General features: G+C 40.1%; 1 protein-coding gene across 1 annotated transcript in view; it reads left to right on the forward strand.

Annotated features, from left to right (window-relative positions):
- Positions 1-21,905, forward strand: part of IRAG1 (inositol 1,4,5-triphosphate receptor associated 1) — a 152,985-nt gene extending 131,080 nt beyond the window's left edge. The window contains exons 24-32 of the mRNA XM_054969988.1: positions 383-523; positions 4,453-4,584; positions 10,454-10,595; positions 10,996-11,045; positions 11,741-11,836; positions 12,194-12,258; positions 16,777-16,899; positions 19,066-19,191; positions 20,731-21,905. Of these exons, the coding sequence (XP_054825963.1) occupies positions 383-523; positions 4,453-4,584; positions 10,454-10,595; positions 10,996-11,045; positions 11,741-11,836; positions 12,194-12,258; positions 16,777-16,899; positions 19,066-19,191; positions 20,731-20,980 (1,125 nt within the window). The 3' untranslated portion in view covers positions 20,981-21,905. The remainder of the gene's footprint in view (positions 1-382; positions 524-4,452; positions 4,585-10,453; positions 10,596-10,995; positions 11,046-11,740; positions 11,837-12,193; positions 12,259-16,776; positions 16,900-19,065; positions 19,192-20,730) is intronic.
- The last annotated feature ends 3,470 nt before the right edge of the window (positions 21,906-25,375 follow it).

The raw sequence follows: 25,375 nt of genomic DNA on the forward strand, positions 1-25,375 counted from the left end.
AGATCCAGGTTCAAAACTTTACTATAAAGCTTACTGAGTGACATTGAGTCAGTGGCTATTTTTCAGTCTGCTGTACCTCACAGGGTTGTTAGAAAAGAATAACTATGCATGCTGTCCTGAGTTTCTTGAAGGAAGGGCTGAATAAAGTTAAATAACTTTTTAAAATCCATATGAGATCTGATTTTGATTAAACTTCTATCGTGTCCAGTATGGCTCTCAGGGAATATAACTTCTATAGAGCCTTAAGATCAGGAAATGAATTCCTACCAATACACACAACTGGATGCAAAAACTGAGTCTAGCCCTTTTCTTTTGCACTCTGAATCCTAGTTGGGATAAAATTGATGATAAATAGGCCTCTCTTTTTATTTTACCTAAACAGAATGTATTTATACAGCTTTCATTGGCTTTCCGAAATGATAGTTATACTTTGGAATCAAGAATTAACCAGGCCGAGAGGGAGAGAAATCTTGCAGAGGAGAACACAGAGAAGGAATTGGACACTTTTAAAGCAGCTATTACGGTAAGAATGGCATAATGAACTTGCATTGCATCTTGCACTTGAATTCATTGGCTGTGATCCCTTTATACCTGCTTTTACAGCTTTGGCTGCATATACCCCAAATTTGCTTTACTATGAAATATGTCATTCTCATAATAACAAGCAGATTGTTTAACAGTGTTGTAAAAGGGATGATTACTGGTCAGCACTGTCTATATTCATTGTGTTAGGAACTGACTGCCTGACATCTTGTGGCCTCTTGGGCATTGAATGTATAGAACAGTGGTCCTCACTCATTGGTTCAGAAGCCATTTGTGGCCCTTCTGACCACTGTTCCCCAATATGGCATCCACCCCATATTCCAAGAAAGTGGCAAGGCCATTTGCCTTGTAGGGCTTGTAGTTGGCAGATGGCAGTCCTTGAAACTGCTGCTGCCACAGGGCCTAGAGGATAGGCAAGTTGTGAGTTGCCATGAGCTGCAGGCCTTGTGCCAGGAATGGAAGCAAAGGGCCATGCCTCTCCAACAACCTTCACCCTTCCCCAGTATCTGCACTCTCATCTCAGCACTCACTGGGCTGCCAGGAAGACAACAATCTGGCCACAAAGAAAAACGAAAACCACCACCACAACAGCAGCCACATGGGCAAAGAGCAAGCTGGCCACAGTGGGAGGGTTACTCCCATTTCTCCATAACCAGCTTGCTCTGCTCCAGGAGTCCTGGCAATCTCATTCTGTCACCTGAGCAGCTCTTCCTTTCTCTGAGGAGAGAGCAAGGCCAGGAGTGAAACCTTTTCCTCCATTTCAGATACACAAGGGCCAGCTAAGGTTCAGCTGTGGTGGTTCATGCTGAGAAGTAATCTGGTAATTTAAAAGGATAGTGTTATATATTTAACATTAATAATTACTTCATATTATTGTGTGTTGTTGGATGAATGGCACAATGTAACATACAGTAGTCATGTGGCACTTTTGGTCAATGGTCATTGTGCATGTGGCTCTTCACAAACCACAAAGTATTACTGCTATAGAATGAGCACACCTGATCTGTGAAAATATTCTGTGTTTGAATGCACAAGAAAAGAATAAGGAATTCCTGTAGTAATTCCATTTAGTGGGTTGCCTTAACTCTCTATATACTGTACTCTGTGTCCATTTTATCTAACAGGAAACTGGCTGGCATGTACATAAATGATAAAAGCTGCACAATAGGGCCGATCATAGAAAAGGCAGGACAGCTTACACTGTGTGGGAACCCTAAAGGCATAACAATGACTTTTCTTTGGCTAGTTTACAAAAAAACTTAAAAAATCTTCAGAAGGGAAGGGCTAGTGATAGCAACTGTGTGTCAGTTAAACAGGAAGGGAAATCAGCCCTGCTCAAGCCCTTGAGAGTTTAGAGAATTTAGGAGGGAGAGCTGGGGGGAGGGTCGGCAGGATTTCCAAATTGTCCTCCCTGTTCAATTCCTTTCTGGGTTCCAGATTGTAACCTTTTAATTTTAACTTTCATACTGGTTTTTCTCAGAGGAAGGAGGGGAGACCATATCTTCAGGTGTTTTTTTGTCTAGCTTTCACCAGAGAGTGAGATTAATGGAGTATTGCTCTTGCTCAGGATGATTGCCAATCTGCTCCCAAACCTTGTACTTCCGCAAACCTTTCCCTGTTGTTACAGAGACTGCTGTCATGATTCAATGTTATAAGCAGTTTACAGATTACGTTCTGATAATTTGGGATTGCTCAAGTGAGAACCTATATACCCAGAAAAACATATTATTCACATACATAGTTTTCCTAATACCCCAATGACATGTTACACGTTCATGCACTTGCTTTCAATATTTGGAATCACTTTGAGAAGAATGCTGCCTCTTGTCTACACTATCCCCTTTTCTGGTCCCTTTTCTCCTCTGGAAATTATTCAGCTACTGTGCTGGTGTTTTTCACATTTGATGTCACAACTGAAAAATATATTAACCTGCAGTTAATTAAACATCGGCCAAAACTGAAGGAAACATATGCCCAAATGTGGCACATATTCAGAAGCCATCACCTGGACATAGATCCTATTAAAATAGGGTGGGGAAAGACACCTTCTGCATCTCAATTGAAGCATAATACAAAGATTATTGCCATCCTGCTCCTTGTTTGGGGCAAGCTTCTTCTTTGTTGCTAGGAACTCTGATACCACTCCCTCTGTCATGGACAATTTTAAAGGAGTCTAGTGTTCTGGTCTCAACGAAGTCTGATGGTTCACAAAGAGGATAATCTGAGACCAATACAATATACCAAGAACTCCATTTCTTCTGTAGAACTTGCACAGACAGACAAACTGGGACTGTGTACATAAATGGTCTTGATCAGCTGTAACTGCAAGGCAAAATTGTCCCATTGGACTTGGGAAAAAGGGAAGTGAAATGTTTAAAAAACTTGAGTAAGGTAATTATATGAAGATTGCAATGTTTACATTTTATGGTAGAATTTGAAAGCTACTCTTGAAGATTATCTTGTTTTAAAAAATTGGGAAATCTTTTGCTTCATTATTCTAGCTGGTTTGGAGAGCTGTAAGACTAACAATGCACTGATTCCCTTGACTCAGTTAACAATCTGTTGTACATTTCAATTAACAATTTATGCCACATATAATCAGTGGTTCAGAGGGCCTCCTGGTTCAGAGGGCCATGTGGCAAACTTTACATGTGCAGGGGAACTTCAGGAAGAACTATATCCAGAAGCCTCTTCCTTATCAATCAATAAGTAACTCAAAGCTGAAGAAGTTCCAGTGGCCTTCAATGCAAACAGCTACTTGGAGTTAGGATTAGGAACACTATATACAGATCAAAGAAGAACTTTCTGTGTTATATCTTGTCTGTGAATAATTACCTACTATTGAAATTAATTAGAAAAAAGTATACCTTTTCCCTAGGAACACACTGTGTTTAAAATTAATAGCGCTAATAACAGTACCAAAGAACACTATGTTTAAACTTTTTAAATAGTTTTAAATAAATAAAGCCAGTTTGGTGCAGTGGTCAAGAGTGGCAGGACTCTAATCTGGAGAGCCGGGTTTGATTCCCCACTCCTCCGCTTGTAGCCAGCTGGGTGACCTTGGGCTAGTCACGGCTCTCTGGAGCTCTCTCAGCCCCACCCACCTCAGAGGGTATTTTGTTGTGGGGATAATAATGACATACTTTGTAAACTGCTCTGAGTGGGCATTAAGTTGTCCTGAAGGGCGGTATATAAATCGAATGCTATTATTATTATATTATAAATAGCATTAAATTAACATCACGTCTAATTAACATTGCAGTTATAGAAGTTTGCAGTTTGGAAAATTTCTGAAAGTCAGATGTGTTGGAATGGAGTCAGTTTCATAAAATAGATCCCAGTCTTCTGGCTGCATTAAATTTCACGTGCAACAAGAAATGAAACAAGTTAAATATTTAGAGTTTTAAAACCAATACTAATGGGGGAAAGATTTTTATTCTGCAAGACACTATGTGGTCCCATTGGAGTCAGACAGTCTGTATACTTTCGGAAATTATTAAAGAGCTGTAGCTAAATTGGATTATGGCTTCATTTTTTTCTAATGTTGGAAACTCCATCCATTCTTTTTATTTGTTAAAAGATGTAAGCCCTGCTTATCCTACATACAAGGCAGCAACCAAACCATTTAAAATTGCAAGCTCTATAAGGATGGTCAAAAACTGAGACAGAAGAACAGTTTGTCAGTTTTTGGTTCCTTAATCTCAGTGTGTATTTTAATACCTCAAAATAGGGCTTTGGTTTGATTTCTATAATGGAATTTCAAGCATTGTGTATGATTGGGGAAAATGGCAATAATAGAATTGCCCCCTCCAAATAATTATAGGGGACAACCTTAAAACTGTGAATTGCAATGGCTGTTTGTCTAAATTTCTCCTGGATTTTACACAGTAGTGCATGCTGTTATTTCAGTCTTCAGCTTCCTTATGGCATCATTCTGAACACAGAGAAATGTATCAGAAATTGCTGGAGGATATCACTGTGCTGCATCGTTTGGCCTCTAGATTATCTAGTCGGGCTGAAATGGTTGGAGCTGTTCGCCAGGTAAGACTGTTTACATCAAACATCTTTAGAACTTGCCATTTGCCTGCCTGTGACTGGCAACTCCCCCTCAGCCCCAATCCCTTGACAAGTGGGAGGGAAAAATAGTTATAAATTGACTTCCATAATGATGCTGTAATAATTTCCCCATGTATCAATGGTCTTTAACTTAGAGATGAGTAGAAATTCCTAGAGCATCACCTGGAAGTGATGTCACAACTGCCTCAAACTTCACCCTCCCCAGGCACTAGCCTCAAAAATTCTCCCAGCATTTTCTGAGGCAGAACAGGCAACCCTAAAATCTATCTTCCCTCACTTAATTACTCGCAATTGTGATGTCTTATAGAAAACTTTGGCTGCAGTCATACTCTGTACCCCAAAGGAAACTCCCAACTGCATTACAAACACATAAAATTGCTTTATTCATGATCCATCTACCACAGTACGACCAGAAGCAACTCTGCAAGTCTTACACAGATGGCTTTCTCAGTCCAACCAGACAAGATGTTAGGAGGTCTGTGAACAGTATTTCACTTCAAGTATCAGATGTGTGTAGGAATCTGATTCCAATCAGGAAAATAGTGCAAAGGAAGGGAAGATTTAAGTCTCCCCCTCCCCCCGTGCACCATTTGCCCAACGTGAAAAGAGCCTGCACAGTCACTATTTGCCCCATTGATATAGGCACATGTATGTTTGCCTCAGTGGGGCAAATGTCTGCAGGGCAAGAAAACAGCATGGGAGGAAGACTTGCAATCCTGATCAGAATTGGGTCCTCATATGCCTAATATATGAAGAAAAAAATACTGGGCACGCCAATCATGGAACTTCAAATGTCTGATCTGATTTGGCCATTGACCATTGATAGGATTTGAGCATAAGACTTTCTGTGTGCTCAACACATGCTCTATGACTGGACTGTGGTTCCCACCCCTATAGTTCTAAACTCTCTGCAGTTTCAATGGTTATCCAGAAATTTGGTGCAAAAGGAACTTAGCGTGTCTCTACTGCTTTTTCCTTTAAACAGTTCTCGTGGCATATCTCCACAGTACGTTAGCAGTTTACTATACATTTTAGGACTTGTATGAGGGCAGTTAATGAGAAGGAAATATCAGCACAAATGGCCAAATACCACAGCAAAACGGACCTCTTTGGACAGCAGCCAGGGCCTATCTGCAATACAGATATCTGTATAACTGATTTAACACTGAGTCCCTCTTCCCAGGAAAACCAAGAACTGTATACTTGTAAGGGGAACTAGGAATCTCTGCAACAGAGAATTTTCAACATCCTCACCAAACTACAACTCCTAGGGCACTCTGTGGTGAAGCCATTATAGATACAGTGGTACAAAATCAATGTAAACATGTAGTATAGATATACTATCATTATTGCTGCAGCCTTCTGAGAGTTGTTTAGACCTCATCTTTCCTTAAAATAGAGGAATCAAACTATACATACTTAAAAAAAAACACCTTAATTATACCAGCACCTTTTGAGACGCTGGCTTTTGCAGGTGTTTCAGAATTATTCCAAAGTAAGTTTTTTAGATAAAAGAGATGTGCAAGTTCTGTCCATACATTATTTCATTATTTATTTACACTCTTCTCACTTCCTCCAGTGGTGAGGAACTGCTCTACAAATTTAGCTTCCTTTTTACAAAAGAGCTTATAAACATATAGAATGTGAAACAGACAGAGCTGGTTGGCAAAGCAACACAGGCCGTTTCCACACTACTCACCTTCAATCAGAACGCTGCGGAACGTTGCGAAAAAACACAGAAGATAGCATTTTCTCGCGTGAGTTTTGTGCGACATCATGCAAAAGTCACACAAGAAAACACTATCTTCCGGGTTTTGTTCGCAATGTTCTGCAGTGTTCTGATTGAAGGTGAGTAGTGTGGAAACGGCCATAGTTTCCTCCCATTCCTCCAAAAGCAAACACAATCTACTCCCAGCTCCTCCAGTTTTTGTCTTTTTTTATGGCTACTTAAGAATTGCAAATTGATTATCCTAAGCACATTGACAGAGCACTGAATCAAGTTGCATCTTAATAGGTAGCAGCAGCCTCCGACTCTAATGAGCTGTTGAAGAGACATCTTTACTTACTTACTTTCAGTTAGGTTTTTTAAATGCAGTAAAAAAGTATAATACACACAATGAAGCTGTGTACATTGTTTCTCAGACATTAGAACTACAGCCTGCTCCCTTTTAAAGAGTGCTTTCCTGAACAATTCCATTCTGCGTATTCTGCAAAACAATAAAACTGCAGAAGCCTTCCTGAACTCATCAGGCAGGCCATTCCTAAAACAGAGACCACAACAGAGAATGCTTGAGTATGGGCAGCCATTGAACTTTAGAAGGCATTAGTCAGATAAGTGAGACTCTGTCAGCAGATATGTGGGTCATAGGCAATGAAGAACTTTATAGGATCTTCAATTAAACTCAGAAACTAATTAGTAATGAATGGACCCCAGAATAGGTGTAGTATGCATGTTACTCCTACCTCCGGATAGCAGTTTGCTGAGATGATCAGTATTGGGTGAAGTCTGAGTTGTTCTCAAGAGCAGACCCATGTAGAGTATGTAAAGTCAACAAAAAATGAAGCAAAAACACAACCCTGCAGAAGAAGGGTAACCAAAGAGGTTGAAACAAACAAGCAAAAAGTATAACATGATACAAATAATTAAAACACTGGTATATAATTTAATTTGACAAATAGAAGTGCATAAGAATGATTAAAAACATCAACAATGTGGTTTAACATATAAGTGGAGAAGAAATGGAAGTGTACCAAGACAAAACAAAGGAGGAAAAGGCAAATGGTGCAAAGGGAAGAGTCTTTAATAATTATACAACCCTTACGCATTTCTCAGCAGCTTTGTCAGAGGGATCTTCCAAACTCCTTTTAGTATCATCCCCATGTAAATGGTGGCCTTCCCAATCCCCATCATGGTGACTGGGTTGAAATGATCCCCAAATGGGCCAGATGGTGCACATCTACTGCCTGACATTCCAATTTGAGCAAATTTGAGTGATTTTATCAGCAAGAAAAAAATCTTCACAAAAGTGTCACATCTAATTTTCAATTCCTAATAATGTAAAGACTCCACTGTAGGAGCCAGGAGGTGCCAAAACATCCTAAACAATTGAACCAGCGGATGCTATTCTAATAGAGAAGTATGCTTTCTTTGCCATTGTCACCACCACCACATAGGCCTTCAAATAGGCTCTACAGCCTGCTTTGACAAATTCGCACCTTTGCCAACACTGCTATAAATGTCTCCCTGCACTCTTCAAGTTGCTCAATTCTGCAGTAAACCACAGAACTAGATTCTCTCTCATGGGCAAAAGAAGACACCAAGGAGCCACCATGTCAATAGCTTCTAAGAACACCCTATTCCAAAATCTTACTGCAGCCTCAACAGAGGAGAGGTAGGCAGCCATGAACTGCTTTATCTGCCCCTGGGTCCTAACAAAAAAAAAGTAATCAAGGCAGCCAATACTTTGTGCCAGGTACTTGTGAAAGGAGAAAAACTCATGGATCATGATGGCCAGCACCAACACCCCCTCCCAGTGTTGGTGAAAGACCACATAATGAGGAGATAACTGAGACAATAGACTCCATAGTTGTCAGTAGAGATGGGCACGATTGGCATTACGATAGAAAAATACCCACGATAATGACGTTCGCATGATCGGGACCCGGCGGATCAGTACCGTCCACGGCGACCGATCCAGCATTCGGGGGGGGGGGCTTCATCAGGGCTTGATTCAGGCCATCGGGGTCTGATCGGGGATGCAGACAATCAGGCACCAGTAATCTATTCCTGGGGCAATGGAGCCAGGGGAATGCCTGAGCTGTGTTCGCTCGCCTTCTGTCGCCCTGGAAACCCGAATGGAAGCCCAGCTTTCCTTGATTAGCAGGGCTTCCTTCCAACCACGGAGCAGCAACGCACTCACCAGTTGGGAGAAGAGACCCAGGGGAAGGAGGGGGAAGGGGGTGTTCTGTAGCCATGGGCACTCCAAACGTTTTTTGCTTTTTTAAAAAACGGGGCTTTGTAGGAGGAATGGCTGTTTTTCTGTCTGTCACTCTCTGTTTTTAACCTGATTTTAAAACACTGTATTTTGTGGGAAAACCTCATTCACGGCTCTGAATGTGTGTTTAAAATATGCTTTTGGAAGATTGGCTGCTTGCTTTTAAAATCGGGTGGGGAGGAATGGAGGATTCTGTCCCTGCTTTTTTTAAAAAGCTGGCTGAAACATGTTGACGGGGTGTCTCTCTCTCTCTCTATTTGGAGAGGCAGGGACGGGCTAAAAACTTCCGCCCCCTCTGCTCTAAGTGTGTGTGTGTGTGTGTGTGTGTGTGTGTGTGTGTGTGTGTGTGTGTGTGTGAATGTCCCCTCCCTGAGGGGAGGCAGCTCGTCGCCGGGTTAAAAACTCCCCCCCTGCTCTAAGTGTGTGTGTGTGTGTGTGTGAATGTCCCCTCCCTGAGGGGAGGCGGCTCATCGCAGGGTTAAAAACTTTCCCCCCCCCGCTCTGCTCTGTGTGTGTGTGTGTGAACGTCCCCTCCCCGTGCCCACTGGGCCCAGCGGTCACCGCCATCACCCACCTTCCCACATAGCTGGGAACAGCGGAGCGCCTCTCTGTTTTGGCCTCCCTGATGCGATCCACGGATCAGAAATGGGAGATGAATGGTGTGGATCGGTGATTTGGGGTCGTTGCCAGCTCCTATCTCCGATCAGCTTGATCGGTAATTTTTTTTGGATCGTGCCCACCTCTAGTTGTCAGTGACTCAAGTCAGGTCAATCTTATCTTCCTCCAACAGCCCAATCATAAAGACGATTTTACTTCTGACACTGTTCATCATTAGGGACAACGAATCAGAAAGCAGGGCTGTCACACCGGCTTCTCTCAGGATGAAATGGCAGTTACATGAACAAACACATTCTGACACGTTTCTATCCTCCTACCATCATATCTCCCGGGTCCTGTGTGTATCAAAATAGCCTCACTTAACATCCTGCCCAAGTCATAAATCAGGGCCAGTAAAACTTGAAACTGATTCACTATAGAAACACTCTGCTTGCTAAAATATGAATAAGTGACAGCTGATGTTGTACAGAGGGTGCTACCGTGGTCCAGTCACAGGCTGGTGCTGTTCCTGGTTTCCAGGTGCAAGGTGAGATCTCACTCTCTCAGTGGTAGAACTTCTTCCCAGCTTTAGTGTGAAGGGCCATAGGCCAAGAACCCTTTGTCTGTAGCCATTTGGTTCACACCAAAGGCTCATGCCTCAAAAATCCAGCCTTACTTTAAAAGGAGAAATTTACCTGAAAAGGGGGGGGGGGGTGTCAGAAAGGCAGAAAGCATCACATCCAATCCAGAACTATACTGTGGATGTTCTAGATATTATTGCCTATTGAGGAAATCCCTCTGTAGCTAATATCTCAATAGAAGACTACAGAGAAGGTATCTGCCTCATTTGAAACTTGGTGTAGTGGGTAAGAGCGGACTCTTATCTGGAGAACCGGGCTTGATTCCCCACTCCTCAGCTTGTAGCCAGCTGAGTGAACTTGGGTCAGTCACAGCTTCTAGGAGCTCTCTCAGCTCCACCTACCTCACAGGATGATAGTTGTGAGGATAATAATAACATACTTTGTAAACTGCTCTGAGTGGGCATTAAGTTGTCCTGAAGGACAATATATAAATCGGATGTTGTTAGCACTTTTATTACAACATGTCTGTCTTCATCTCTCAGAGATCAGATTTATTGGAATTCTTTTTGCTCTGATAGGTAACAAGTTCTTGCTAGAACAGATGCTGTTTGCTTCTTGTTGAAAATATGGTTTTCTGAATGCTACATATCTTCTTTGTAGGAGAAGCGCATGTCAAAGGCCACTGAAGTTATGATGCAGTATGTGGAGAATTTGAAGAGAACATATGAAAAGGATCATGCTGAGCTTATGGAGTTTAAGAAACTTGCCAATCAGAATTCTAACAGAAGCTACGGTTCTCCTGGTAAATACTGTCCTTATCACTTGATTTTAAAATACCAGTTTGCATTGCTGTCTGTCTTGAAGAAAGTATTCCTGTATCTAGAAAGTTATTAATTTAGCACCAAGGTATTTGACAAAAGAGGTTTATTTCCAAAAGGTGAATGAAGTTATGCTTAAGGATTTACTTAGGGCATCTGATTCCCCTAGAAGTTGTGTTTTAGATCATTTCCATCCAAAAAACTTCCACAGTTATATCAGAGAACACCAGTCATGATTAATACACAGTATTGCTTTATGTGAATATCTGTCAGTATCAAGTGCCCATCCAGAGAAAAAAATTGCCATCAGAATTGGCGAGAATGCGCTCAGTGTTCATGTATTGTATTTTTCTGTTTACTTTTGGTTTGTTCCTTTTTTTACAGAAGATGGTCTTCCACGTACATCTAGATCCATGTCTCTTACTGTTGGAAAGGTACTTTTCCAAGTTTTCAAAGAAATAAAGATATTTAATTAAGACTATATCCAAATTGGGGATGAAAAACCCCAGGGGCCAAGATAACTCACTGACATACACATCCCAAGCTGTTCTAGTACCCAGTCAAAGTTGCAAGGAGGAAATTGCAGAAAATTACATATTTTTACACAGATTTATATGTAAGCTTTGGAATTCTTTGATTTATTTGCAAAGATTGCAAGAGGTTAAAAAACCTCCAGCATGATGATAAAGAGTTTGTGTCTTTTCTCTTCAGAAAAAAAGATGAGCTAGGGAGGATATGATAGCAGTTATGTGTGGTATGGAAAAGTGGATAGATAATTTTTTTCTTGTGAAACTTGCTGCCATAGGATATGGAGATAGCCACTAGCTGGGAATGTCTTTTTAAAAAGGACTAAACAAATTTATAGAGGATAGGGACCTCACTCTATGCTGCCGCCAAACTTTTGAATGTCTGTTGCTGGAAGAGGGCAGCAGCTCAGGGAGCCTTTGGCCTCTGTGTTCCTGTTGTGGACTCTCTGGACTTCTGGAAGCAGGATGTTGTGGAAAACAAAATAAGTCAGTTTTATGCTAATTTTCCTATTTCCATTTCTTGGCATGATTTGCTGTGTGTTACATTCTGTGAGAGATATTACTTGGTGTTGTCAGTGTAATGAAATGTATTTTTATTATAGGCACCTCGAAGGAGAGTCAGTGTTGCTGTTGTTTCAAAATTTGAGATCCCAGGCCAGTCACCTAACATGTCACCCATTCCTTTGATGCCACCCCTGGTAACTTAACATTTTTAAAGTTCTGCAAAAATCAACTTTAAAAAAACTATTTCATGTAAAAGGGTCTGCTGCATTTTAATAATTCCGTTCTATATAATAGGTTCTGTTGCATTGACAAAAATCAAGTATTTGGTTTACTATAAAAGCTATGTAGAGTTGATTCAATGATAGAAGTGAGAAAAATCTTAAAACTGTAAGGGAAGAGTAGGAAAGTTACTGATCATTAAACCTAACATCAGTTCTTCAGACATTTTATTTTGAGATATTGGAGAATTTTATTTGATGTACATCAAGTATGTCTTCATACAGTTGTAATGTAGCTGTTTGGAATGAAATTGAATTATACTTTATTTACAGACTGAGTCAACAAATGGAAGAAACAATCTTACAACACCCCCTATCTTACCTGCACTTATAGAGAAGTGAGTTCACATTTCTTTGAGTACTGAGATTTAAGTAGATAATCTGTGATATAATAAGTGTATCTATTTCCCTAAAAGAACGTAAGGCTGTAGCATAAGAGAGAGCTGATCATCAATGAAGGCAAATTATTTAAAGATTGTTTGTTTTTAAATTTCACTTCAAAAATTGGGTAAAACAATCTTCGGTGTTTTTTCCATAATGTTCCTTATAAATAGAATGTTACAGATGCCTGATTCTATGAGCATATTTATTCAGAAGTAAGGACAGCTAAATTTAGTGAGAATTCCCACTTTATGTGTGCATAAGAAAACAGTCTTAGAGTTGATTTGAAGTAATGCCCTTCAGGTTATAAAAAGGCTTTTAGTGTGCCCTGTGTCACTGCTCTCAGCCAGACTGGAGCTGTGACTTCAAGAATCAATGTATAAGTATCCATTGATCTGCTTGTGAAGGGATCGCAGATTATCCCTGCTTTTTGCTTCCCCCAGCAGGCTCTTCTGACCCTGGGAAAGTTTATTCCTGGATTTGTGGAGTTGCATGGAATATAATAGCTACATGGGTTGGTGCACTACAGTGAGGAGGGGGAAGGATGTGAAACTACTCCCTCCCTCCTCTTCCTTTCATCAGTTCAGCTCTTCTGGTTAAAGAGGCTGACAGAAGAGGCCCCCTTCTCACTGCAGCCCACCAACCCACATGACTATTATTCCACTTGGGTTCCAAAACCTTGGGAATCAACTTTCTCAGGGTCTGGAGAGGAAAGTGGAGATGATCTGTGACCCTCTGCATCTTCTGGTCATAGTTTACTAGATCCAGTCCTAGGACTGATATTGTGTTCAGCTGAGTTGTGACAGCAGCATTAGTTCTCCACATGACTATCTTTAGTTTTCAGTTCCCCCCTGATTAAATTGAACTATTTCTGTAGTTGAAATAAAAGTCTAAGAGAAAGGGGTGAAAGGACAGTTCTTTTGTAATTGACCTACAGTATTACAGCCAAAACTTTGAAAAGACGTTACTAGTACTCAGCCCAAGATAGTGTGAACTAGAAATCAGTGTGATACTGAGCAAATGTGTCAGAGATGGGAACAAGTGATGCTTTCAAGTTGGAGATCTAGGTTTTGTAAAAGATGTTTGTGCTTATTTTATGGAACTTGTACTTGTGCATCATTGTAATTTCTATGAAGTCTATAGCATATTAGCAATTTTTCATCCAGGACAAGGTGTTTCCTTCAGGAAATACACACATTTGAATTTAAAAAGAAATGTCCTGTGGACACTTTGGAATTATGACTAGTGCTTTGTTGATGAGAGGAACATAATGCTCAGTGGAGATCTTCATGCAGTATCTGCAGCTTTACCACAGCAGTAAGAAGTAAGCAGGGAAGTTCTATTTCTTACAGAGGATAGAGATACAGTATTTCAAAATCTGTTCCCATGTGCTGGCCGCTAAGTAGCAGACAGTAAGTCAAATAGTGCTCTGATCCCACCAGGGTAGCCTCTTGACTTCCAGCCACCAAGAGTGGTCAATAAATAACCAGTTCCTTTGGAATTTATATCATTCATTTTCTCAAAGAATCCAGATGGCCTCATCAAGCCATTGCATTTTAGAGCCCTTCTCAGTTCTCCTCTCTCTCTGTCTCTCTCATACACACACACAAACACGCACACACAGAGAGAGACTGGTGCTGCTTCCTCACATCATTGGATATTGTTCTATCATTACACTGTAGTAGTCACTAGCAACTGAAATTTATTGTGCATATACTAGCCAAGCCAATTACAAGTGACTGTTGCAGGACAACTATGACACAATATCTGACAATATGTGGCTGCAGCCATGGTTTCTGGCAATCATTTGATTTTCAATACAATTGCAGGACAAGCCTTTTTATGTATGCAATTGCAAAGCACTGTTAATTCATCTGGCAGGGTGGAACTCTCTGTGATGGGATTTGTGAAGCACTGTCTTTCTGTATTACTTGTCCTGCCCTTCCTTGTTGCGCTACTACTACTACCTGTTGCTTAATCTTAGAGCCTTTTCAAAAATAGTGAAATTTGGCAGATTAGCAGTTGCTGTAGGGGCATTACATTCAACTTTCTTACCAAACTGCAGATTGGGATTTTTTATTGACTGCTTGCATCATCAACATTATATGTCTTGTAATGTAGTCTCTTTTCTACCTATCTTTAAAATAATTAGTCTGTAATGGACTCTCTGCCTAATCAGCAGACCTGATGCCTTCAGTTCATGTATTTTGAGTTTTATGACAATGTTTGTATCCCATCTGACTGCCCTGCCAAAGAGGTTTTTGGAAGGCCCTTTAAGTTAGTAAAATGATCTTTTGAATAATCTAAATTGCTCAAATTATTGGGCTGTCCTGCTACACCAAGGGACAGCAAGTGTTTACAGGTTCTTCATAATAGAACTAGCTTAGTCAGAATGTGCATGTGCACTCTTCCTGCTGTTTTAGAGATAGCCCTTGAGAAGCAGTGCTCCCCTACCTACCAGGGGGCCCGATTGCTGCTACAAGACAAGAGCAATGGGAGCTTCTCATCTCCCTTCTGTCTTCAGTTGACTGACATGGCAGGGGGGAGGGGCTGTGCGGCAGACCATGTCCTGTGATAGCCATGATTGGGAGCAGAGTGGGGGCGCATTCAGCTGTTCCCGTGCTTTGCCAGACATCTGCCCTCCAGCTACTGTTTTCCTGTTCACATCCTGCTTTGCTCTGCTTTACTTCGTCACAAATTTGGTGTGATGTTTGCCGTTTGTGGGCATTGGGCCAGATTCATCAGAGGGAGAGACAGTGCTGGCTTGCTCTCTCACCCAAAGTCAGGGATCCTTTTAAGGGATCCAGGAGGAAGCCAAGCAGGGAAGAGGGGGATATTGTCCAGCTTCATCCCCTGATGGCGAACCACCAAGGCAGTAGCTGAGGGATTGACATAAACTGCCAACCCACGGCCGGTGCCCAGCAGGTGGACTGGAGGATGGTATTATCAGATGGCAGTCAGGTCATTTGATGCTGGGAATCCATGTCCTATGCCACGCCAGTGTTCCTGTGGCTGTAATCAATAAAGCCATGGCTAGTTTTAACCCAACAAACTTGAGCATGTCTTCTTTGCCCAGAGCCTAAGCCTCACACTTTGTCCCTGCAGTGGTAATTTAAAGATGGCAAGAGAGAATCTGAGCATTTTTACCCCACATTTTCCCCCAATGGGAATCCAAAACAGCTTTCAAAATACAAAAATACAGTTTCATAAACAGGAAAAAACAAACCTCATTCTGGACTAGTCCTGGATCTACTAGCCCATTTCAGGTCACAGGTGATACGGATCAAGAGCCTTTTCACTCTTGCCAAAAGCTTGCAGTTCTGGCTATGCCGAGGCTTAATTACTTGTAAAAAGAAGGAGCCAGATACTCAGCCTAGATGTTGTACAGCTGGCAGAGAAGGGAAAGGGTTTTAAGACAGGAGCCTAGAGCATGCTAAGTGAACAAATTAGAAACTAAATGCATACATTCAGTGGAAGACAGAGGAGTGACAGGATCTAATATGGAGACAGTGAGAGCAGAGATCTGGAATAACAGAGGGAAGGAGACTAGCAATGCTGTATGTATATAGTTACTCTTCTATCAAAGAACCCTACCGGGTCTTGGAGCTTAACAGACTTCAGAATATTCTTTTACACTATAAAGCTTCCTTCCTGTCTTCCTAGGACCAATGCTTGATTCTGGCCATTCTCTGCTCTTCTTTTTAAGCAGTGGGCTACCTGGTCCCATCTCTGCATTGGTGTTTTGGCTAGCATCAATTCCATTGCAGCTTTATTCGCTGGGACTAGAAATGTTATGATGGTTGGAAGTTTTTTGTTATTTTGAAGTGCCGCAGCCTGCCTTGAACTTTTTGAACAGGGAGAAATTACTAACATAAAATAAATGACTGGTTAGTCTGCTGGAATGAGGAGACTGTGGTGAAGGCCAACTTCAGAGATAGATTACCTACCTGAAACTATACAGTCCTAATAAATGCATCAGTCTAGAAGCTAGAAAAATCCTTGTGCATTAATCTGACAATGGTTATACTAGAAGGTAGAAGATAATTTTGTTTTTCACATCCCTACATCCACACATTATGACAGGGGATGGGGTGCAAAATACAGTGTTCTAGCAACCTCCAGCATCTGGATGGTTTTTTAACTGTCTCACTAAAGATTCACTGGAGTGAGGGATAATCAAGTAGATATGACCCAGCCAAAAACAAGTGCTTTATCCATTCATTTTAATGGGATAAATGTAAGCACACAACTGTGTTTGAGTTGTTTCCTATATAATCAAAAGTGAGAAAGCTCAGTTTTTCTAGTTTGACCTTTTCACTTCAACTTATGATAGTTTTCACATTACATGTTGTATGGCTCTGTTGATAGACTTGAGAAGAGAACCTGGCCATCCCATCAAATATATATTTGAATATATATTCAAAGGGAAATTGTCCTCTTTTATACATGTCTAACATCTATGTTTAATTTTCTAGTGGAAAATCAAATGGAGACCCTGATTGTGAACCAGCACCAGCACCAGCACCAGCACAGAGGGGACTGGAAGAGATCAGCCCAGAGATGAAAGCCAAAATAGAAGAGGAAGCTTATAACAAAGGGTGAGAATGTTGTCTGAATTACTCAGAAAGGACTCTAAGACCATTCCTTTTAATTACCTAAAACATCTGAATATGGCCTTCTTTGCTTTCATGAATTGTCTTGATTATTTTGTAGAGTGAGTGGCTTGCAGAAATAGTAGGCAGGTCCTGCTTTCTATTAATGTCAAAGGAAACACTTCCTAAATCATGTCCTCTTCCTATCACCAAAGCTGCCTTTTCAAAGGGAAGTCAGTCATCAAAGTGTCTCTGTTCTTAACGGAGGCTGCAGCCATACCGCGACTATTTTGTTTCCTTCTATTGCCACTGTGAATATTGGGGCATTTGCATAGGCAGTGAAGCACCCACATAGTAGCTTTCCCTGTGCTTTTCTGCCCCAGTTCCCTGTGGCTGCCAGTCCCCCCCCCCCCTTTCCACCAGAGGGATTTGTTTACCAGAAAAAAAGGTGATTGACATATTGCTATAACATGAAGCTGCAGCAATATGTCAATTGCTAATTGTTTTTCAAAGTCCAAAAAGTCTCAGCTGCCAACTGCTCCCCCATACCACTAGAAGGCAAGAAAACAGTGCTGATGTTGGTGGTGCCTTCAAAAATTGTGTGAAGGTGCTCTGACTATGATCTTTCCCAAAATATCACTATGAACCAAGTGTGATTACAGCAGGATCACAGCAAAGTGGGGGAAACCTGGAAAGTGGACAACTAGAGGATGATATTGTGTGGATGCTTAAAAAAACTGTACCGGCTTAAACACACAACTGGAGCAAAACTTACATGCGGAAAGTGCCTGAGTTACTGTAGACAATGACATTCATCATTCATCACCATAAATGCACAATATCGCATAAATGTGATGTGACAAATGGTTATGAAAACACAGCTGCAGAAATTCTGACATGTAAAATATGCTAACTGGGTACAGTGCTGGAAGGCAGATCCATTCGTTGAAAGCCTTCTTGCATTCCTCTGTTTGTTTGCATGTGTTACCACAGCAGATGTGTGCCTATTTTTAAAGAAGCAAAACAGAAGGACATAATGCCTTCATAACTATAGTGACTATCTTAAGCTAAGTAAAACAATTAAAAGAAAAGTGTAACCAAACAATAGTGATTCACCATGTATTATTCCCTGAGTCATGTAGCTCATATTTCTGCTGTATTATGGAGTCAGCTCTAGCGGGGGGGGGGGGGGATTCTATTGAGACAATTAGAAGCCTGAAGTATTATGGGTGTGAGTTTAAGCAACTGGCAAATGATACATGCCTTCTAATAATGTTTGAATTTTTGTAACAAGGTACTAGTTGAGAATATGCCTGTTCAAGATGTATCAATACCACAAACTAAAAGTGGTGCAACTGATATAATGCTTGCCCATGAACTTTGTAATTGTAGTTCTACTAAGCATAATTTTTGCATATTCTCCCTCCCATTGCAGACCCCCCCTTTTCCTGAGGATCCTTTGATCCCCTCTAATCCAACAAAAATATCCAAGAGCCCGTATAAATGCTACCAGTACTTCCCTTTATCAGGTTTTGTTGCATCCCTTGGAAGAACTGCAAATGTCCATACTTAAAAAAAAGAGTTTTTTCTTATGCTTTCATTTCTGCTGTTCTTTGTCCAGCAAGGTCAGCCTAGGGATGATGAAGTAGACTGAAGGCCTCACATCAGGTGGTAGATTGGGGAAGCAAATGTCACACCCCTCACAGGACAAGTATGGAAGTGACAAGAGCACCACTTTTGTTTTCAAGTGGCAAGTTGATACGCCATCCTAGATATGTTAGATGTCTCAAATATCCATTCTAGTTTCTATTTAGGTTGGTATCCGTGTTGGTCTGCAGTAGAACAGTAGGATTTGAGTCCAGTGTCTGAAGAAAGAGACTCTTTAAAGCTTACACTCTGAAAACCTTGTTGGTCTCTAAGGTGCCACTAGATTCAAATCCTGCTATTCTAGTTTCTGTGAACCAGGAAGCAAGGACAAGCATGTGGAAGGCTTGTCAAGCCAGTAGGCCATTGCCAAGACCACGGCAATACAGCCCGGAAAACCCACAACAACCAATGTGGAAGGCTATTAAAGGTCATTATGTTGTTCTGTTTTGCTTCTGCCCATGAATGGATAATAGTTTTTTTTTAATGAGCAGTTCAAATCTGGAATTATTTGTGTTGCACTTAAAGGTATCGAGAAGGCTTAAAGAAAACTAGAGAACTTGATGAGCTAATAGAAGAAGATGAAGAAAAAATAGTTGAAAGGCCCGATGAATGTGAAAAGGATGAAAATGATGATGAAACTGGCAAACACAGGTGAGATGATAACAGTATTTGTACTTTGCAGTATAAAATAGAGCATTTTAAGTTGTTCAATGAAACAACTTAGGGAATGTCCCAAGGGTTGAGAATACTCTCTGTGATGTGGAGTTTCTCTTAGAGCAGCTCCTCTGTAGCTTTGCAATTCTCCTAAAAAGTGGTTCATGCAATTATTTTGCTGCAATATTCAATTCCATTCAAGCGTAGCCACTGATCTCAGTCCATATAATGGCAGAGCCCGGCTTACATATGCTGTGTGTCCCACAATTGGGTTCCTGCTTTTTTCAAGGTTCCTGATCATGTGAAAGAGCTTTCCTGCATATGTTTGCACACACAAAGAACCGTGAGGCTCTGAAACACAGAAACTGGGAGCTGGAGCAGTAGCAACAACCCAGCTTCCTTGTGTGCATGCAACACATACATAAAGAAAAGACTGAACATAGTTACACTGGTGTTTGCAAGCTGGTATTAACCATTCCATGTAAGCCAGTAGGCCATTTATTAAAGTTCCAGGAGAAGCACAGAAAGTACCTATAGCAGGAAATATCAGTGGGAGAACATTTTAATTTTCCAGAACTTTCCGTTGTTAACCTACATGTGGCTGTCCTAAAATAGAGAAAGTTCAAAGGAAGATTACAACACGAGATTGCTGAAATTGAGTTCATACACCAATTCAGAACAATAGAATCCCCCCGCTCAGGGTTGCATAAGGACATAGTATTCTTCTCTCACTACAGATGCTAATTTTCCTCATTCCTTTTCCTGCTCTAATCAAGCTGATTACATTTCCAACTGTACATCTACTGAGATAAAAAGTCTCTGATCTCCATTCCTACTCATACCTGATGAAGGGAGCTTTGATTCTCGAACACTTATACCCTGGAAACTCCTGTTGGTTTTTAAAGTTCTACTGGACTTGAACCTTGCTCATCTGTAGTCCTAATGATTTAATTAACTTTGAGCCTCTCCCGTTCTTTTTATGACATCATCTATTTTTCATTAACATGGAAGAGAATGTAGAGAACAGACATTTCTAATATGAATGCTCATTTGGCTAATGCAAATTTCACACATTTACAATAAGAGCACTGAAATATCTAGATGATTACGACATGTGTTTGAACAAGTGTGACTATGAAAAGAAGTCAACAGGACTCGGTAAAAATTAGATATCCAGTATCCGGTCCAACTTTTATTGCAACTTGTTGAACTTGTGATTTAATGTCCAAGATGACCAAGTATATGGACTATAAATTTGCCCCTTTCTCCCACGTTTGCATCTTTATGTAAATAAGTCTCTTGAGACTGAGAAAAGGTGCTAAAAAGTAAGCCATCCAGATACATTAACAAGAATAACCTCACCATCTTGAGGACAGTCATAATTTCTTCTTAATCTTGTGACATATGACATATTAAAGGTAGCTTCTGTACTGCTTCTGAGTCTTGAATAACGGTCATTTATTTTTCATAATAAAAATATTGAGTTTGAATAGTTTAAATTAACTGTATAATTTTTACTTTTTTCCCATTTTACAGCAAACTTGAAGTTGTTATCCATTATATACAAATACTCTGCCCCAAACTGCAAAAACATTGGAATGTGCTCTGGATTGTAGCAGCCATTATCATAATTTTTGCTGTGGTGCTGGGAATCTCCAGTTTATACAATTACTTCTCCTCCTGTGCTGAGTTATCAGATGGACCACAAGTGAAAGCTACCTGTTCTGCTGTTCAGCAGTACTCCTGGTGGAACTCGGGACTGCAGCATGACGGGCATACAGAATAATTACAGCATGAATTGGGGGGAATCCATTTACAATAGCACACAACTTAAAAGTGAGGTACAAAAAGTAATGTAGGGTTTTGGCACTGTCATGGTGGTTAAATGTGATCAATAATCCACTCCTTAATTTATTCTGTGCCATCAGACCTGCAAATGCATTGTGATTTTTAACTAGCCAGATGCACCAGCCAATAAATGCTACCCTCTCTTTTTATGCTAATTTGTAATCTGGTTTGTTATACCTGACTATCAACAGAGCCACATGAGAACATGAAGATAGTTTTTAACCAACAAATGGGGCATTTACACTTAGAGGTAAAACACAAACTCCAATGGCTGATTAATAAAGCCGTGATGAAGCTACCTTCATCACGAATTATTTCTGGTATATAAATGTTGGCACTGGGCTGTTAAATTGTTTAAACCTTTACTGTTACCCTTGCTGTACCTTCAAGATATATTTGATTTTGATTTGATTTTGAATGAGAAAAACATAGAACTGGCCAGTACTAAAGTTATGTCCTGACAAAGGGACAGTTCACACATTTACTGAAACAGACCACTGAATGAGTGGTGGAATAACATGAATACTTCCTACCCCCACATGTGTACAATGTAACATGACTGCAGACTGTGTACAAATCTGGTCAAACATATCCCGTATCTTTTGGAAGGCAATCTTAAAAATCATGTACATATCCCATCATGTAAGTATCTCATCACATGTACAAAGAGCCTGCTCCTGCAAGACTGGGAAATGGCCTTGCTATTCTGCAGCATGAGGTGTAGTAATAACCCAAGTACAATACTTTGAAGCGCCATGTTGCATGTAAGATATTAGGTAAGGACAGAACTTGATGTTATAAGGAGACATGGAGTTGAAAACTCCACGGCCGTTTCCACACGTCTTACCTGCCTGCGGAACATCGCGTGAAAGACCCAGAAGACACCGTCTTCTCACATGAAATTGCACCAGGAAGACGCTATTATCCGGGAGTTTTACGCAAAATTGCACAAAACTCCCGGATAACAGTGTCTTCCTGGCGTGATTTCACGCGAGAAGACGGTGTCTTCCGGGTCTTTCATGTGATGTTCTGCAGGCAGGTAAGACATGTGGAAATGGCTCATGTTTCTCTTGTAATGCTAGTACAAGGTTAGAGGGTGCCCTACCCTGATCATGTTACTCCCTGGAAAATGTCTCTTCCAGTGCCTTGATAATATTTAATTCTTTTCCATAGCTTGACCCTGAACTAGAAGCAAGCCAGTTTGGAAGGTGGAGGAGCTACAAGGGATAATCATTCAGTCAGGAGAATTGGGCTTGAGGTGTATGAATGCCTTTACACACATTGCCATTATCTCAGCAAGTGTGAGAAAATGTCTAGCTCCACTCTAAGCTAGATATCATATATCTGGGCAGTATCTTTATTTTATATTCATATAGATTTATATTAACTCTGATTTTTTGGAACGAAAGGAAGCATCTTGGCATGTTAGAAAGAAGTGTCAAGCAGTGTATTCTCTGCTGCTTCTTAAGAAGGATATAAGGACTGCATCCTTGCAGGCATAGATATAATTCCAGATTAGATAAAGGTATAAACTTTTACTTTCATACTTGGAAACCAGTCATAGGGACATCAGCAGGATTTGTTTCTTGCTCAGAATTGAGATTAAAGGATTGCTGGGAGTTCTGACCAAGATTCCTTTGGGTTCCTTGCAGCAAATGGGAAATAACTACCAAAAGGCATAATAGTACTTCTGACAATTCATTAAGCTTAGTTAGTGCCTTAAAGACTAACAAAATTCATTCCAGTCTAAGCTTTCTTGATTTAAAACTCACTTCATAAGATTCATAATATCCATCCAAAGTAGCCAAATTTATATTTAGAGTTCAAGCAACAGAGAATGAGTGGTGAGATTGGGGAGAAGTTGTAAAGACAGGCCAGTGTAAAAGAGAACCAGTCAAAAGGTAAGCACGTAATTCAGGTGCTGCTGGATTCCTGTTTAATTTTGCTACAACAGAATAATAAAGTTCTTCTTAGAGAAATGATCCTGCATGACATTTGCAATTGCGTTGTGTTGCACCAGTTTTATCTAACATTCATTGGAAAGCAACAATGTTTCCTGTACTGAAACCAGAGTCTCTAAAGGAAAACTTTGTGGAGGTTTCTGCCATGGGTATGTTAAGATGCTGTGTGGCTAAGAAATATCATGGCAGGAAATGACAAATTTGGAGTTGAAAATATTGTACTTACCAGCATCATATGATTGAGATAAGGAACTGATAGTTTTCTTTCTCTGAGCATGAGATAATAAATTCCAAAATCTACCTGGAATATACATATAATCACCTGTTCTTTTTTTACAGTTGAAAGAGATGAGGCAGTATCAAACTAACTTGAAAAGAGTTGACTGATAAAACAGATTTTTCCCATCTTAATTTCAGTAGGTTTGGGAACTAGATGTGTGTGGTTTTAATTGTTCAAGTAGCTGTTCAAAATTTCCAAGGAACTTCAGTGGTAACTTCAGTGTTATGGATACTCAAATTGAGATGTTAGATGAGATGTATTTAGAGATGCTAAATACAACTTTTTGTGTATCTTTCATTATTTGGGCATGACTTTATAAGGCCATAGTAAAGTAAAATAGCATGATTAAGAAAGTTTAATAAGGCTAATGAGAATGTGTGCCATTTTGTTTTCAAGGAGTAAGAAAAGAGATTTCTGTTGACTGGTGGATTAAATAACCTGACCAAAAAGAACAGCTATAATATTTCACTCTTGTGAAATTTAATGATGATTCAAATATTTCATATATGAATGATGAATCACACCTGCCACTGAATTGTTAATAATAATTACATTACATAAACTCAAAGTAGAACATTAAGTGATATTGAAAATCAAAAAGCCCAACTCCTCTTACATATTGGAAGATTGTGTGCAGGGAGATCAACTAACTTTTCAAAATAAAGCACTGATATTAATCCATCCTGTTGTTCTCATTCATAGATGGCATATGCGCACGTTTCTGAACAGGCCACAAGGTCCTAGGATTCCTTTCTGGGCTAAATTCCCGAGCTATTTTCCTACTGGCCTTTATTACAGCGAAGGCTTATCACTTGAATTATCTGTGTTAATCCTAACCAGGATTTGTTTTAGAGCTTTAAAACTAGAGTCAAACACAAACTTCAATTCCTGTTGTTAGCAAACATTGGTTAGTGTTAATCATGGTAAAGCTCAGTGCCATTGTAAACCTTAACCATGGTTAAGGTGAGTGGGAGCAATTAAGCAATTAATAAACAAAAGTTAAGCAAGTTAAGAGAGGGACCACACAAATGGTAGGCCTAATTCCACTTATTTGACAATGAAAATATTTGAATGAAATGAAAACAAAAAAATGTTTAGTCTCCTATGTTAAAGTTGAAACCAATCACAGTTTACAGGCAACTCCCTTTAATGGATTGCCTGCCCCTATGTGAATGAATTCTAATGCAAAACACTTCTGTTGAGCCAAGTAAAATTACTTACTCATGGGGCCATCTACTTTCTGGAGAAAAAAATTACTGTTAGGAAACAGAATCTGCGATTACATTTCTGAGACAAAGACAAGGTTGCATAATCTTGTAGCATCCGTGTGATATTGCAATATCAAAAACAAAAAAAACCTAACTTCAGATTCAAAAGGGTCAAGGCTAGAAAGCATATCAAAATCTTTCTCTCTCACTCTCTTTCAGTGCAATATTTAATTTATTTGGATTTAAAAAGACACATTTTGTTTCTCTTGCACAGCACTGATGTTTTTAAGTAGGAGGAACTCAAAAGGGCACCATCTTTTGTGTATCCTATTTAAATTTGTTAGACTGTAAAACTGCACATGTGTGCTAGTATTGTATTGTATAGCAGCACATACCTGAGTTTTGAAAATAAACAGATTGTTTCAGAGTCCTCTGTATTGCTCTCATGTGATTTATTTATGTGATCCAGTAACTGCAGCCTTCCGTGGGCACCTTTTTCTTGATTGCTTTCTATGCACAGAAGCCAAACTTCTATATCAGTGGCTCTTAACATTTGTAATTCCAGGACCAATAGTGGTCCATGGTAGGTTTTCAAGATGAATCATAATGAATGCAGAAATAATTCTGCTCTTTCCACATTCTGATGCAGCTGCACTGAGCATGTTACTTGGAAGCAGTATGACACACAATCTGCATCACTGAGAAGTTTGTCAGCTTGGAGCAAAGCATAGTGATAGGGGGAATGTGAGAATCTGGAAACACTTCCCCATATTTCTACACTGTAGCTGTGTAATATATACACAGAAAGAGTTGAGTTCTGATTTGGAAACATTTCAAGTGGGCCCATCTTCACGGTGATGACAACATTTTCATTCAGATGACTG

This window comes from Eublepharis macularius, chromosome 2 (assembly GCF_028583425.1).
Source record: "Eublepharis macularius isolate TG4126 chromosome 2, MPM_Emac_v1.0, whole genome shotgun sequence".
NCBI lineage: Eukaryota > Metazoa > Chordata > Lepidosauria > Squamata > Eublepharidae > Eublepharis > Eublepharis macularius.